Source organism: Homalodisca vitripennis, unplaced genomic scaffold, assembly GCF_021130785.1.
Source record: "Homalodisca vitripennis isolate AUS2020 unplaced genomic scaffold, UT_GWSS_2.1 ScUCBcl_3494;HRSCAF=9056, whole genome shotgun sequence".
Lineage (NCBI taxonomy): Eukaryota > Metazoa > Arthropoda > Insecta > Hemiptera > Cicadellidae > Homalodisca > Homalodisca vitripennis.
This window is the reverse complement of record NW_025779607.1, coordinates 27309-45232: the sequence shown is the minus strand read 5'-3', so window position 1 is coordinate 45232 and position 17924 is coordinate 27309. Positions and strand designations below refer to the sequence as shown.

Sequence of the window (17924 nt, the reverse complement as noted above, 5' to 3'; positions counted from 1 at the left end):
CGCTTCCTGCCTACACGGATAGCTTTCTGAAACCAAAATGTGGGAGTCAGCGACTAAGCTACAATCACACGGCACTCTCACGTGTAGTGCACCCAGGCTCTTACGCTCTGTTATCTTAACTGTAGTGTTCGAAGTGTATCTGCACACAAACTCTAAATGCTCAACAATATGGGTTAGTACATAGGTGAAGTCGTCTATCTGGGTGATAAGTGGCACGTCACCTGACACACATGAAAATTACACATAGTGAGCTCAGCTCTTGTATGGTCGCACCCATAAATGGTTTTCTAGGGCAACGTGATCCGGACACAGCATCACCGGCGTATCTAGGGACATAGCATAGTGGATTAATATTCGGCTGACAGTGCTGCAAGGCTGCTCCCTGTATCACTACCATACTGTCTTCACTGTTAACCACAAATGACGTTTCCTGCTTAATGGTACAAGTCTGGTTATTCCACGCAAAAGGTATTATTAAAGGGGTATACAATCTCCATTGGGACGTAAGTTTCTTGATTGGAATCTGCAAATTTATTAAGATTGAGTTACCAGAAATTACACAATCAGCTATTTCTAACTTAAGGTATTTAGACACTTCCCTCCACTGGTATCGCTAGGTCATAGCTGTCCGCTTTTTAATGCAACTGTTAATTTTGTTAAAATCCTCTCTTAGCTTATCTACAGTTATTATAGAATTCGGGATCTTCCCCTCTCGACATTGACTCAATATCTCTAGGCGTGTGTAACAAGTTGTAACAATTGTAACTGACGTACTGTATGGTGCGCGCTCACCTGTAACAAACTAAAACTCTTGTGATCATTTCTCTGTTCGTTTGTGAATTCCTGCTTCTGAAATCGATCGATTAACTTGGTTATGTTAACGCCAACATCCACGACACGTGCGAAGGTCCTCTCTACTTCTGCGCTGTAATTCTTCATACCTAAATTGACATTCTCTATTTCTGAAAAGGCTTCAGTTACTTGCTCACTTAAGCTATTTTCAAATTTTGACATTAAATATTGATTAGTGAATAAAGGTTTTAACTGTCGTTTAGTCGTTACTTCACAGCACCAATGGGCGAAATCTCCTATCACACTTAAACTCCTCTGGACTCTAGCAGACATACTATTAGACTTTACATATACATCGGATTTCCCACTGAGGCTCGAGTTCAGCCATCTCACTTGCTGTCCTATTTGGGATTTATTCCAGGCAAAGCGGTCTCTAAACTCTGTCAGCAGTTTAAGTAGGGCTTTTCTTTTCTCTGGGGATAATTGCGGATTAATATCTATGTTCGCCTCCTCAAGCTCGCTCTTTTCTTGTCTTGCTCCCTCGACTTCGCTGGTCGGTTCTTCTCGCAGTTCACAGATTTCATATACCTCCGCTAACACTTCGCCTCTTTGTAGGCACCTTTTATCATCTGCCAGATTCATCACCAATACTTGGTTAGGTGGCTCGGCGTGAGTCAATCCGTAGGGCAAAATAGAACAGATTTTTCTCTAAAAATTCCTTCCTTTGGTTCCATAACTCCTAAAGTGGGCAACAAACCTTCGTACTTAATTTTCAGGAGTCTCTGACTTCTTGGAGGGAGTTTCAGTAGAATCATCACATATTACTCTCGCCTGTATCTGTTGTCTTTCTTCAAACTGTATGTGCTTCAACCACGAGGGGTCTGGAGGTGGACGCAAATACTTGGCGTCTTTTTCCGCGCTGAGGAAATCTACTGAGATTTTTCTTCCGTTGGCGATTATAAATTGGGCTCTTCTCCTCGAGAAATCTATTGTTGTACCAAACTTCAGGTGGAAATCGTTACCCAGGATACAACAGTCACCCACTCCTTTGGCCACAAAACACTGGGAACAAATATCACACAGTGGCTGATTTCTAAGATAATTTCTATTCTACCCAAAATCTGTACCGGCTCATCGGTGGCTGTCTTAACATTCATTCCTTGTACTGCTTTAATCCTGTCTCTCACGTTGGCTACCAGATTCTCATCAACACAACTCACACAGGCCCCAGTATCTAATATTATTGGCATTGTCCTCTGATTTAATTTTCCTTTTATTTCCAATACTCCCACGGTTCTAACAGTACTGGCCTCGGGACGAGGGAATTCCTTGGGTATAGCGTGGGTAAAATCTCCACGGCGATACTCATGGCGTGGATTACGGTTGTATCTCCTCCATGTGTCATACCATTCTCGGCGCTCATGTTCTTGGCACAAGACGCTCATCCTCTGTTGTTGGGAGCTCATTCTAGCGGAACCACTCGCTCCCTGATTTAGTGGTTCCCTCTGTCGTTTCCCTGATTTCCTGAGCGACAGGCAACAGCATAATGACCGGGTCTATTGCACTGGTAGCATATCACTCGACCGTCACTAGTTCTTCCACGATTCGAGGTGGAGTAGGCTCCTCTTGCTCTCCCTCGGTTCCACCTTCCATACTGTTCACCATCTTGTGCTCTTCTTTCCCTCGGAACTTCGAACTGAACCCTTGGCTGTTGCTTATTGTTCTCAGTCATGCGGCCTCGTGTATATCGATTCTTCTCCTGCTGTTCTAGAAGACGCATGCTTAACTTGGCAAATTCAGATGTTAAGTTTTTCTAGTTTGCTTTCTAGCTCCTGTGTTATTTCCGTCTTTGATGGCTGACTGGCGTTCCCTGTAGTTGTCGCCTTTGATGAGACTTCCGCCAGTAGGTGGTCTACCCGCTGTCCAGCCATGAAACGTGCGGTCTGGATCTTCCTTACGTTAGCCAGTAGGCTTTCTAGAGTGTCATTGGTCATCACCATCACTTTCTCCAATAGAGATGGCCTTAATCCTCTTAAAACATGTTTGATCTTAGTTCTCTCGTTCATTCCGGGGTCCACTTTTGAACATAAATTTAACACATCTTGTACATACGATTCTACGGGCTCCTCCTCCCCTTGCATCCGCATCCGCAGTCGGAACTCCATCTGTTCATCCCAAGCGATTGCTTGAAACGTATCTTTCATTCCATTCTTTACCCGCTCCCAGGTGATATTGGCTCCTAAAGATTGCTCTAGGTTCTCGTACCATTTCAGAGCTGCCCCTTCCAGGTAACAGGGGAGAATAACCAACATCTTATCCTCGTTCCAGCCATTGGCCTTTGCCACTCTCCCAAATTGGGCTAGATACTCCTCCACGTTGTCCTCCATTCCGCCCCTGAACTTTCCTGGAGTAATAACAGGCCCCCTGGCTTCAGCCATAGCTTCTACTTCCTCTTCACCGTCAGGACCACTACCAGGTAGGGGAATTAAATCGACTTCAGCTACGGTTCTTACTTCCTCAAGATGTCTTTGGGGTTGTCCTGGGTCTTCGGGAACCTCACTAACTGATGTCAGCCTTGACTGACTTCTTGTTTTTACACTAAACTTGATGTTTGGGGACGACATACGATTGCTCCACCCTACCACGAATTAAGATTTAAATAAAAACCAAATCAGAACAAAATTAAATCAAAACAAAATCAAAATCACAATCACAATCCAAATCAAATCAACAATTTAAATATACATATTCCCCTGAACACAAGGGTTATTCAAGACACCACAAAATTTCAATGCCGCGACAGTCGTCGTACCAATTGGGTTTGACCTGGCCTACCCATGGACAAGCTCTCTCTTTTTTTTTTTAACTACTTTATAAAAACAAAAACTATTTCTCAAAATTATTCTATTCACCAATAAAAAGAAACAGCTTTGTTTACATCACGGGTAGGTTGCCTCCCTTACCGGTACCTTGGTTCGACGCACTGTGGCTGCTAAATAGGCTACTCTTACAACTACAAAATTATGTTCGGCTTACAAGCTACGAGAAAACAAATAAAATTATTTACTCCAAATTACACTTTGCTTTCAAAAGGTAACTACAATTATTTGGATCAAAAACTAACTTTCTCTCTTGTTCTTTCAATCTACATTTTTTTTCAACTTAATCAATTTACTTAAAAAAAACAATCCGAATTTAAAAAAGAAATATTTACTATTATATTATATTACTATTAAATATTATATTACTAACCTGGGATCGTTAATCCGTCTTTGGTTCTGGATCACCTCAGGATACCCGGCTGCCTCCACCAATTTGTCACGCCACCTGCTCAGCTGGGGCGAAGGGGGTGTACTCAGGAACCAAACGCAGCTCAGATTACAGCAACTTTATTCAAACGACAACACTTCCGAACCCATGGACACCACGCGTCACGACCATCACTAGGCTAAGCCCTACACTAGATCGGCCCTCAGGGAGCTCGGACGTCCGCTCGCGCCGGAGTCCTCTCACGTACACACCGCCTCGGGCGCTCACCTTGCTGACCTCCCCCTCCAGTACTTCCAGACGGCGGGAACATGGGCCCCGACGTCACAATACTAAGGTTTATATATAATATGTAACACAAGACCTCATCTCATACCTCAAATGTTCAAACTAACTGTAGTTTCTGATTGACCGTGGTTTACTATAAACCACAGAACTGAATATTTGGCAACCATACTAAGGTTTATATATAATATGTAACACAAGACCTCATCTCATACCTCAAATGTTCAAACTAACTGTAGTTTTTGATTGACCGTGGTTTACTATAAACCACAGAACTGAATATTTGGCAACCATACTAGGGTTTATATATAATATGTAATACAAGACCTCATCTCATACCTCAAATGTTCAAACTAACTGTAGTTTCTGATTGACCGTGGTTTACTATAAACCACAGAACTGAATATTTGGCAACCATACTAAGGTTTATATATAATATGTAACACAAGACCTCATCTCATACCTCAAATGTTCAAACTAACTGTAGTTTCTGATTGACCGTGGTTTACTATAAACCACAGAACTGAATATTTGGCAACCATACTAAGGTTTATATATAATATGTAACACAAGACCTCATCTCATACCTCAAATGTTCAAACTAACTGTAGTTTCTGATTGACCGTGGTTTACTATAAACCACAGAACTGAATATTTGGCAACCATACTAAGGTTTATATATAATATGTAACACAAGACCTCATCTCATACCTCAAATGTTCAAACTAACTGTAGTTTTTGATTGACCGTGGTTTACTATAAACCACAGAACTGAATATTTGGCAACCATACTAAGGTTTATATATAATATGTAACACAAGACCTCATCTCATACCTCAAATGTTCAAACTAACTGTAGTTTCTGATTGACCGTGGTTTACTATAAACCACAGAACTGAATATTTGGCAACCATACTAAGGTTTATATATAATATGTAACACAAGACCTCATCTCATACCTCAAATGTTCAAACTAACTGTAGTTTCTGATTGACCGTGGTTTACTATAAACCACAGAACTGAATATTTGGCAACCATACTAAGGTTTATATATAATATGTAACACAAGACCTCATCTCATACCTCAAATGTTCAAACTAACTGTAGTTTCTGATTGACCGTGGTTTACTATAAACCACAGAACTGAATATTTGGCAACCATACTAAGGTTTATATATAATATGTAACACAAGACCTCATCTCATACCTCAAATGTTCAAACTAACTGTAGTTTTTGATTGACCGTGGTTTACTATAAACCACAGAACTGAATATTTGGCAACCATACTAAGGTTTATATATAATATGTAACACAAGACCTCATCTCATACCTCAAATGTTCAAACTAACTGTAGTTTTTGATTGACCGTGGTTTACTATAAACCACAGAACTGAATATTTGGCAACCATACTAGGGTTTATATATAATATGTAATACAAGACCTCATCTCATACCTCAAATGTTCAAACTAACTGTAGTTTCTGATTGACCGTGGTTTACTATAAACCACAGAACTGAATATTTGGCAACCATACTAAGGTTTATATATAATATGTAACACAAGACCTCATCTCATACCTCAAATGTTCAAACTAACTGTAGTTTTCTGATTGACCGGGGTGGTTTACTATAAAACAGAACTGAATATTTGGCAACCATACTAAGGTTTATATATATAATATGTAACACAAGACCTCATCTCATACCTCAAATGTTCAAACTAACTGTAGTTTCTGATTGACCGTGGTTTACTATAAACCACAGAACTGAATATTTGGCAACCATACTAAGGTTTATATATAATATGTAACACAAGACCTCATCTCATACCTCAAATGTTCAAACTAACTGTAGTTTCTGATTGACCGTGGTTTACTATAAACCACAGAACTGAATATTTGGCAACCATACTAAGGTTTATATATAATATGTAACACAAGACCTCATCTCATACCTCAAATGTTCAAACTAACTGTAGTTTCTGATTGACCGTGGTTTACTATAAACCACAGAACTGAATATTTGGCAACCATACTAAGGTTTATATATAATATGTAACACAAGACCTCATCTCATACCTCAAATGTTCAAACTAACTGTAGTTTCTGATTGACCGTGGTTTACTATAAAACCACAGAACTGAATATTTGGCAACCATACTTAGGTTTATATATAATATGTAACACAAGACCTCATCTCATACCTCAAATGTTCAAACTAACTGTAGTTTTTAATGGAATTTCGTTTTTTTGTCTATTACTGTATGAATCTTTTCAAACTAATACATTTTTTCAACAAATACACATCTTATAAACCAATAATATATAAACTCTGTGGCTAAAAACCAATCTTGACAATTGTTAATTGTATAATCATTATTCTCCCAGTTACTATCTGCTATACATTCATACATACTTGCTGAGATCTACTACGTAGAGAATAGTTAATTAATCAAAGGCACAGCAGTGGAGTTTGTCAAGAATTATCACACTCCTATTGTAACTCCCTCTCTCTCTCATTGTTAAAATTTCCCTGGGTAATTAACTCGTTGATCAAGATATAGTTCATATTTGTTATTCAAATTAATTATTATACAAACACAAAAATATATTTAATTATAATACATTTATTTCAGTTTGAAGCTTTGTATAGAAGAGCATTGATTCTGTGCTTGAACTCAGTTAGAGTATCACCAAACACTTTTGTAAGTACACTCAACTTCCCTCGACAAGTTGCTCAGAAGATACTCAACCAGCTTGACTCTGATGGATTTCTCTGCTCTCCTACTGGCAAGAGAGGGTAAGCATTGAAATAGATTATATGCTATAACTATACGTTAAAAGCCGTAAATTTAAGATGGTCAATAAAAAAGGTCACAAACTCTACTAATCTAAAAATTTTGTTAATCCAAACACTTAAAGAGTTGGCTGTAGTGATACAACATTGGGATTTTTGCTATAAGAACAATAGTAAATTTAAACACTTACATCCTTATTCTTAGTCATAGGAATACATACAAGAAGGTTCTTTTAAAAGATATAATACGCAGCCAAAAACTTTTTAATTTGTCTTGTAAAATGTTGTAAGTATTCATTGAAATACAATAATTTTGCAGATTTTTTCATAATAAAAATTATAAAACATTAAAAAGTGTTTGGATATGTATTAATCATATCTTTAAAATCTCAAATAAATCTACAATTAAAAATAAGGTTGTTAACCCTTTCCATCCCAGACACTTTTTTTTAATTTGTTCCAAAAATCCTAAGTATTTTTACTAATGACATACCCAAAAATCCCAGGCTCTTTTAGTTCATTTTGTCGTATTTTACTAGAAAACCCATAAAAAATTTATTTATGAAGCAATTTTAGTAGTTTAAGTGTTATTAGCTTCCTAAATATGTTATATATACCATAAAATAAAATATAAAACGACATGCAAATATTTTACAATAACTTTTTTTTAATAATATGTACTTACTAAAAAATATTTTGAGGATTTTTTTACTTTGTTGCGTTGTGGATGGGCATAAAAAATTATTTAACCAAGATTGATAACACTTTACAAAACCACATTTAACAGTCTTCAAAAAAAATCCATACTTCACACTAATATGTTGAGAAATAAAAAAGTTCTGGATTTTTTTTAAATCACTGTAGTTCGGAGTTTTCCCCAGTTATAACAACAATATGGCATATCATGTTCCACTTCTACATAACATATAGTTCTAACCAAATATATTGAATGTCAATAGGCAAACAATGAATTATTTCATATTTTTAAACTAAAAAAAAACTCCTAATCCTAACAAAATAAAAACTAAAAATTACCATCCGAGTCAATAAAATTTTGTTTTTGTTTACAAACATCTATGGAAAGGATAACATTTAGTGTGCAGGCCCTTTTTGCAGTTAACACAAATAAAAGTAAACTTGTTTCTTTTCCTTCCAGTTCTTGTACTTTTTGCACTGCACATACAGCAGTTTTTTTCTTTATTTTCTGGTATTTTTTCAAAAATGATTTTGTACCACCGTTGTTTGCATTACTGGCTTCATTTTGATGAGTACCTAGGCCTACTCCTCTCCCATGTGCCTATTTAACTGTCAATTCACCAACCAAGTTTGATATGTATTGAAGCCTACTTACAGGATTATCTGTGTTGTTTTTGTACAATGTATATAAATTTAAGAGCATTCTAGAAATTATTAAATGTAAGTTTCTTCCAAAATTTGATGGTTTTTCTTTCATTGAAATAATAATATAGCATCTGATCATTTCCATCAATCCCTCCCATAAAGTCATTGTACTCCCTTATCATTTTTTGGTTTACTTGTAATACTTATGTTATTACCCCTCTCAACAACAAGCTGGAATGAAACCCAACAAATACAGCTGATAAAATTCAACACAGTTGATGACACAACACTAAGAGAGAAAGAAGTAAATAAGTTGTCAATAATAAAACATTATAGCGTAATAAATCGATGTTTTTATAACGGTATATGTTATTGCGAACATTTATATATAATTTATATAAATATTCCGAGTTAATAAACATTAAAAAAAAAAATTTTTTTCTTAACGTCCGGAAAACCGGACGCCGGGATTTTTGCGATGTTTTTCGAACGTCCGGAAAAACCGGACGCGGGGATTTTTGCGATGTTTTTCGAACGTCCGGAAAACCGGACCCTGGGATGGAAAGGGTTAAGGTATTTTAAGTTTAACATTGTTATTTTGGGGCCCAAGAAAACTAGTATAATTAATTTTTCAATTTTTTTTTCGTATAAAATATTTTGATTATTGAATTTTTATTTTACTTAGTGGAGAGGGGTATACATTTATTTTACCAGCATTTGAAGAAATATAATACAAATAAAACACATTTTTATATTAGATAATTCAATAAAGGATACAGATTCATGATCATCACAGGATACATGAGGGCTGTGAGCACTGAATTTGAAACTGATGTTGATATCCAAACTCATGCCACTGAAACATAACTATCAGTGGTGGAGCTACTTGAAATCATCTCTGTAGACAGATCCTATCAGGTTAGCACTACCCCTTACAGCCTCTGATCTCATAACCCAGTCCTCAAATTCAATATCCTTACTACCATATTTCTGGTTTTCAATGAGGTTGTTTTCATAATAGCGTTTAATAGTATTTTCATTGCATTAGATAGTTTATTGATCATTGGTGCAATCTGAATTTAAAATTGGCAATTCTGTCTTCTATGCAACCTGCATTACACTACTGATCAAGCACTTTACAATAAAAATTTTCTAAATTTTAAATGTAAACAAATGTTTCTGCCTCTTTGATGAACTTCAGCTGAAAGTATTAACAGCTGTTAAGTATCAGTTCGCTTTGTATTATGTGTCGTAGCGCAGTCTGTCGGATCCAATATAAAACACTCTAACATCAACAACGATTTATAATTAAAAAATTCATTAAATAAACTATTTAAACAGCCACCTCTCTAAAAGTATGCCTATGTTACTTCCAGGAACGTGTAGAATCACTGTACAAAATTTCACAATGTTTCGTGCATTGGTTCCAGAGTTATAACGGAACATAAAAACAAACATTCGCATTTATATATATAAGATTAGTTGTTAATGTCGTAGTAAGGTTTCCATTTAGGAAAAGTTGCTAATGAAATCCAACCACAGTCGTCTCATTTGCCTTGACTCCCCTACCCGAATTTGTGTACAAAGTTCCACCCAATCATCAACTAACAATATAGACAGAGCAGGATTTTTCTGCCTCCTTACTATTTAGGTTGATTCAGCAGTGTGCCTCTCTGGTTTTTTCAAAAACAAACAAGGGGTGTCACCAGGATGAATTATAACAAGGGTGTCTGATAGTTAAGCAAGACCGCTGTTTAACTATCAGAGCAATTTCTAAATTAACAGGAATCAACAAGAAAAATGTTAGATAGATTCTTCATGAAAGTTTCCACATGGACATAGCAGTATGTTCATGAAACAAATAGTTTCTGCCTTCTTAGTACACATTATTACTTGTGATGAATTTTGTTTACTTACAATCCCAAAATGTCAGTTGACTCATTGGAAATCCCCTGCTTCTTTACAGAAAAAAAAACATGTTTAATCATTGACTTATTGTTAATGTTAAATCTTATAGTTACAGACAGTTTTAGTTTATATACAAATAATAATAATTTCAAGAGATCAGAGTACCACATATAGAAATAGAAAAATTGTATTACTAAGGATGAATTATTATTGTATGAGGATAAAACATTTATGCTTTTGTGTTTCAGCAATGTCCGAACTATTAAAATCGAATACTTGAAGGACAAAGCATTCACTAAGTATTTTACTGTCCATAATGAGGAATCTATGGTAAGTCGTAATTATGAAGGAAACAGGATTTTTCCGGACATTTGCCATCGTTCAGTGAAACAAGAAAACAGTAACACTACGTTTCGAGATCTGCAATCTGATCTCTTCTTCAGGTAAAGAACTAAACCTAATACATAATTACAAACTAGGTTAAAATAAACAAATCTTACTAAAGCATTGTGGCACGCCTAAGTCAGGAATCACAACGTACATGTTGTTGTCAACTTCACTAACACTAAAGACATGCACTTAATACAAAACTATACAAAACACTAATCATTAAAACTAAACTACGGAATACAGGTCACAATACGTCTTCACTCGTCTACTAACCACCTACGACTGACCAGAGGGACTAGCCAATGGCAATCGTGACGGCTGGCTAAAACAAGATGGCGGAAATACAAGGGAAGGGGAACAGGAATGGGCCCTTTCGTTATTATTGGTTCATGCGAGATGAACTTCTTAAAACCATATTGTGACTCCGCATTGGTTTATTACAAATATCCGATCCGTTTGATACTTTTGGTTTTCTCTTTAGTTCATTTTTTAGAATTGGCAACCAAAGCGGCCTAATCTCGACTGATGGTTGACTGATTGGTTGGTCTGCCAATTTAATGTATGTTGCCTCAATTAATTTCCTTTTGAAAAAATGTGGTTCCCGATGTATTATGTGGGCTTCATCCCAATTCATATGATGGTCTTCGGACCAACAATGGTGTGCAATTTTTGACTTTTCTGTGAAACCCTTTCTCGTGTTTTTTTTGTGTTCTTTTATCCTTACGTTTAGTGGTCTTTTTTGTCTCGCCTATGTATTCCCTATTGCAGCTACATTTTATACTGTAAACACAGTTTTTGGAATCCTGTGTGCCATTTTTTGGTTTTGTTTTTACGAGACTTTGTCTAAGAGTGTTGTGTGTTTTAAACGCGGTTCTAATGTTGTACTTTCTACCTACTCTTCTAATTTTCTCCGATAATCCCGGCACATAAGGGATTGACATAAACACAAATTTATCACAATTCTGTTTTTCTGACTCAGGAATGATTCTTCTGGTTCGTTTGCACTTATTAATTACTAATTGAGGGTATCCATTGCTTCTGAGATCCGATTCAATTTTCTTAAATTCTTCTTTTAGTCCATCTTTATCTGAGCACAAGCTCTTTGCTCTATCAAACAACGAGTAGGCTACTCCTTCTTTGACAGATTTTTGATGGTTGGAATGATAATTTAAATATTTTCCTGTGTGTGTTATCTTTCGAAAAAACAGTTGTCTTAAGGACATCCCTATCTCTTAATACACACACATCCAAAAAGGGAAGCTTGTTTTGGACTTCCACTTCCATTGTGAGGCGGATGGAAGGAGAAATACTATTAATGTGATTCAAAAAATTATTTAATTCAATGTCTCCATGAGAAAAAATAACAAAAGGTATCATCCACATACCTCCACCAAATCTTCGGTTTGAACTGAGCTGAAGCCAAAGCTTTTCGCTCGAATTCCTCCATAAAGATATTGGCGAAAATAGGAGACAGTGGAGAACCCATTGCCATCCCCTCATCTTGACGGTAAATTTTACCCTCTAACTCAAAATAATTGCATTGAGTGCATAGTTCTAACAGTTCCATAATTACTGGCACGGGAAGTTTAGTTCTATCCTTTAATGTTTGGTCTTCTTTGAGACGTGATTTAATAATTCCGAGAGTTTCTTACAAATATCCGATCCGTTTGATACTTTTGGTTTTCTCTTTAGTTCATTTTTTAGAATTGGCAACCAAAGCGGCCTAATCTCGACTGATGGTTGACTGATTGGTTGGTCTGCCAATTTAATGTATGTTGCCTCAATTAATTTCCTTTTGAAAAAATGTGGTTCCCGATGTATTATGTGGGCTTCATCCCAATTCATATGATGGTCTTCGGACCAACAATGGTGTGCAATTTTTGACTTTTCTGTGAAACCCTTTCTCGTGTTTTCTTTGTGTTCTTTTATCCTTACGTTTAGTGGTCTTTTTGTCTCGCCTATGTATTCCCTATTGCAGCTACATTTTATACTGTAAACACAGTTTTTGGAATCCTGTGTGCCATTTTTTGGTTTTGTTTTTACGAGACTTTGTCTAAGAGTGTTGTGTGTTTTAAACGCGGTTCTAATGTTGTACTTTCTACCTACTCTTCTAATTTTCTCCGATTAATCCCGGCACATAAGGGATTGACATAAACACAAATTTATCACAATTCTGTTTTTCTGACTCAGGAATGATTCTTCTGGTTCGTTTGCACTTATTAATTACTAATTGAGGGTATCCATTGCTTCTGAGATCCGATTCAATTTTCTTAAATTCTTCTTTTAGTCCATCTTTATCTGAGCACAAGCTCTTTGCTCTATCAAACAACGAGTAGGCTACTCCTTCTTTGACAGATTTTTGATGGTTGGAATGATAATTTAAATATTTTCCTGTGTGTGTTATCTTTCGAAAAACAGTTGTCTTAAGGACATCCCTATCTCTTAATACACACACATCCAAAAAGGGAAGCTTGTTTTGGACTTCCACTTCCATTGTGAGGCGGATGGAAGGAGAAATACTATTAATGTGATTCAAAAAATTATTTAATTCAATGTCTCCATGAGAAAAAATAACAAAAGGTATCATCCACATACCTCCACCAAATCTTCGGTTTGAACTGAGCTGAAGCCAAAGCTTTTCGCTCGAATTCCTCCATAAAGATATTGGCGAAAATAGGAGACAGTGGAGAACCCATTGCCATCCCCTCATCTTGACGGTAAATTTTACCCTCTAACTCAAAATAATTGCATTGAGTGCATAGTTCTAACAGTTCCATAATTACTGGCACGGGAAGTTTAGTTCTATCCTTTAATGTTTGGTCTTCTTTGAGACGTGATTTAATAATTCCGAGAGTTTCTGGAACTGGTACATTAGTAAATAGACTTTCGACATCAAAACTTACCAGTTTGTCAGTTTCAGTCAACTTTAGGGATTTTGACTTCTCTACGAAATCCCTGGAATTTTTGATGAAAGAGTCAGTTTTTCCTACCAATGGCGTTAAGATGTCCAAGAGGACTTTAGACAATTCCCTGCAAGGTGAATCACGAGAACTAATGATGGGCCGAAGAGGGATGGTAGGTTTGTGGATTTTGGGAAGGCCATACATATGGGGGATTTTTGAGTGGTGAGGAGTTAATTTAGATCTAAATTTATCTGAAAAAAATTCTTTATGTTTTCTTAAGGTGTTTGCTACTTTGCGTTCAAATGAATCAGTCGGGTCTTTATTTAAAACTGTATATTTGCCAGTATTTAAAGTTTCCGCAATCTTTTCTTTATACGCTACTGAGTCAAGTACCACAGTAGTAGCGTTGCCTTTGTCGGCAGGTAACTGTACCAGTTCCAGAAACTCTCGGAATTATTAAATCACGTCTCAAAGAAGACCAAACATTAAAGGATAGAACTAAACTTCCCGTGCCAGTAATTATGGAACTGTTAGAACTATGCACTCAATGCAATTATTTTGAGTTAGAGGGTAAAATTTACCGTCAAGATGAGGGGATGGCAATGGGTTCTCCACTGTCTCCTATTTTCGCCAATATCTTTATGGAGGAATTCGAGCGAAAAGCTTTGGCTTCAGCTCAGTTCAAACCGAAGATTTGGTGGAGGTATGTGGATGATACCTTTTGTTATTTTTTCTCATGGAGACATTGAATTAAATAATTTTTTGAATCACATTAATAGTATTTCTCCTTCCATCCGCCTCACAATGGAAGTGGAAGTCCAAAACAAGCTTCCCTTTTTGGATGTGTGTGTATTAAGAGATAGGGATGTCCTTAAGACAAACTGTTTTTCGAAAGATAACACACACAGGAAAATATTTAAATTATCATTCCAACCATCAAAAATCTGTCAAAGAAGGAGTAGCCTACTCGTTGTTTGATAGAGCAAAGAGCTTGTGCTCAGATAAAGATGGACTAAAAGAAGAATTTAAGAAAATTGAATCGGATCTCAGAAGCAATGGATACCCTCAATTAGTAATTAATAAGTGCAAACGAACCAGAAGAATCATTCCTGAGTCAGAAAAACAGAATTGTGATAAATTTGTGTTTATGTCAATCCCTTATGTGCCGGGATTATCGGAGAAAAATTAGAAGAGTAGGTAGAAAGTACAACATTAGAACCGCGTTTAAAACACACAACACTCTTAGACAAAGTCTCGTAAAAACAAAACCAAAAAATGGCACACAGGATTCCAAAAACTGTGTTTACAGTATAAAATGTAGCTGCAATAGGGAATACATAGGCGAGACAAAAAGACCACTAAACGTAAGGATAAAAGAACACAAAGAAAACACGAGAAAGGGTTTCACAGAAAAGTCAAAAATTGCACACCATTGTTGGTCCGAAGACCATCATATGAATTGGGATGAAGCCCACATAATACATCGGGAACCACATTTTTTCAAAAGGAAATTAATTGAGGCAACATACATTAAATTGGCAGACCAACCAATCAGTCAACCATCAGTCGAGATTAGGCCGCTTTGGTTGCCAATTCTAAAAAATGAACTAAAGAGAAAACCAAAAGTATCAAACGGATCGGATATTTGTAATAAACCAATGCGGAGTCACAATATGGTTTTAAGAAGTTCATCTCGCATGAACCAATAATAACGAAAGGGCCCATTCCTGTTCCCCTTCCCTTGTATTTCCGCCATCTTGTTTTAGCCAGCAGCCGTCACGATTGCCATTGGCTAGTCCCTCTGGTCAGTCGTAGGTGGTTAGTAGACGAGTGAAGACGTATTGTGACCTGTATTCCGTAGTTTAGTTTTTAATGATTAGTGTTTTGTATAGTTTTGTATTAAGTGCATGTCTTTAGTGTTAGTGAAGTTGACAACAACATGTACGTTGTGATTCCTGACTTAGGCGTGCCACAACGCTTTAGTAAGATTTGTTTATTTTAACCTAGTTTGTAATTATGTATTAGGTTAGTTCTTTACCTGAAGAAGAGATCAGATTGCAGATCTCGAAACGTAGTGTTACTGTTTTCTTGTTTCACTGAACGATGGCAAATGTCCGGAAAAATCCTGTTTCCTTCACAATCCTTCCATCGTCAAAAATAACCTTTAAACAAAGAAGTCGTAATTATATATTTTTTTATTTTATATTGATTATGGGAACAAAATGTGAACTAAATTTTAATTTTTCATTACATTCTGAGTACTACTAATGTAATCTATTTGTCTATATTTTTACTGGAAATCGCATACATAATCTGGTCTTAAGTTTGATGAGCTGTAAAAATTAGTACAAAATGAGTACTAAATCGTGGTGTAATTTTCTTAAAGAAATTCTGACTTAGGTGAGCTAGCGACATGGACATTGTATCTGCGTTTCAAACAGGGCAAAGTATCTTGATTTTGTTGTTCCAGTGTTTCTGATGGCTTTTATTCGTCTTAAGATGAAAAGACTTGTATTCAATTTCTTACACAGGTCGTCAACACATGTTCATGACATATTTTTATCAATAGTCATTCCTAGAAATTTGGCCTGGGGATTCACTTCAACTTCTGGAAGAGTTGCTAACTGGTTTGTCTTAAAAGTATTAACCACAAGGTCATTTGTGTGTGGCAGCATTGATAAGCCATATTTAATCTTATATATATATATATGTGTATATGTGTATATATATATATATATATATATATATATATATATATATATATATATATATATATGTATATATGAGCTTACTGGCAGTTGGTCAGCGGAATTCCCGTTGGACAGAAGAGTTGTGTCATCTGCATAGATAAGCGTATGACAAAGTCCGTTCAGGTACATGTCATACATGTTGTTTGTGAATAAAATAAACATCATAGCGCCAAAGACAGATCCTTGAGGTACACCTCTGGTTATAGCAAGTGGCTTGGATTTTATAGTATGGGGTTTTCCTCTTTGACTTTTATCAATTGGCTGCGTTATTCAAGGTAGCTCCTAAACCAGTCGAGAACAAGGGCCTATGATACCCAGGTTGTCATATTTGTTTAAAATTAAGTTATGATCGAGGCAATCAAATGCCTTACTATAATCAACCATAATGCATCTAGCTAGTTTTCCATTCTCAAGGTGGTCGATTATAAACTCTGCAAGTTTAATTATTGCAGTAGTAGTTGACTGTCCTTTAGAGAATCCATGTTGTCATGTTGTCTTGTCGTCAGTAATTTATATTACTCACAGTGGTCCATCAATCTCTTAAAGACAACTGGTTCAATCACTTTAGAGAAGTAGAGATGAGCGAGATTAGTCTCTAATTACTGGCATGCTTTGGACTTCCGCTTTTGAACTTAGAACATAATTTGGCCAGTTTTAAGGCCATAATGTATTTTCTTGGTTTTAGTAACATATTGGTTCTGAAAATCAGAGGTGATGTAGTTTCACAGCATTGACGTAATAACTTGGACGAGACTCCATCCACTACTGCTGAGGTTTTGAACTTGAAGCCTTTGGTTATGCTTCGAATTTCTTCTATGCCAGTGTCTAGCAGATGTGTGAGGTGACTTTTTATAGGTTGTACTTGCATACTGTTGGCTATTTTTTGTGTGAAGTGGGTTGTTGGCAAGTGTATTATCCACTATTTTGGTGTGGAAATGGTGGAAGTGTTCTGCCACTTCCCTTTGGGTACATCTTTTCCTGTTATACACTTCCAGATTTAATTGAGTTTTCCGGATTTTAAAAACATTTTTCCGGAAATATAAAAGGATTTATAGAAAGGTGATCCAAGCAGCAAAAGCATATGATGTCTCAAAAGCGATTATATCTTCCAAAAACATTTATAGAACTATTTGGGCCATCATTAGCAATAAATAAACTCCTTCAAAAATACCCCAGATCAAAATTTGGGATCGGCTTATGATGATGAAACTAAGGTGGCTAACTAGTTTTAACAGGTTTTTTGCAACTGTGGATTGTGACCAAGGTCCTCCTCACCCATCAGCTCCTCAAGCAAAATCCACAAGAAGACAAATTCCATCAGCCTCTATGGGCCTGGCACTGGGAGCTCGTCAGTATTATTCAGCAGCTCCCAACCAAAAAAACCGAATGATCTTAATTCAATCTCAATGTAGCTCATAAAGAAATGCTCAAAGCATATTGCGAAGCCTCTGACCGCATTAATAAATTCCTCATTTCAATTGGGAGTTTTTC

The 17924-nt window shown here is 36.4% G+C and overlaps 1 protein-coding gene across 1 annotated transcript in view; it reads left to right on the top strand.

Moving 5' to 3' along the window:
* Nucleotides 1-17924, top strand: part of LOC124372560 (HORMA domain-containing protein 1-like) — a gene marked incomplete at its 5' end in the record, with an annotated part of 31581 nt that overhangs the window by 10587 nt on the left and 3070 nt on the right. Inside the window, 2 exon segments of the mRNA XM_046830962.1 lie at nucleotides 6981-7144; nucleotides 10639-10720. Of these exon segments, the coding sequence (XP_046686918.1) occupies nucleotides 6981-7144; nucleotides 10639-10720 (246 nt within the window).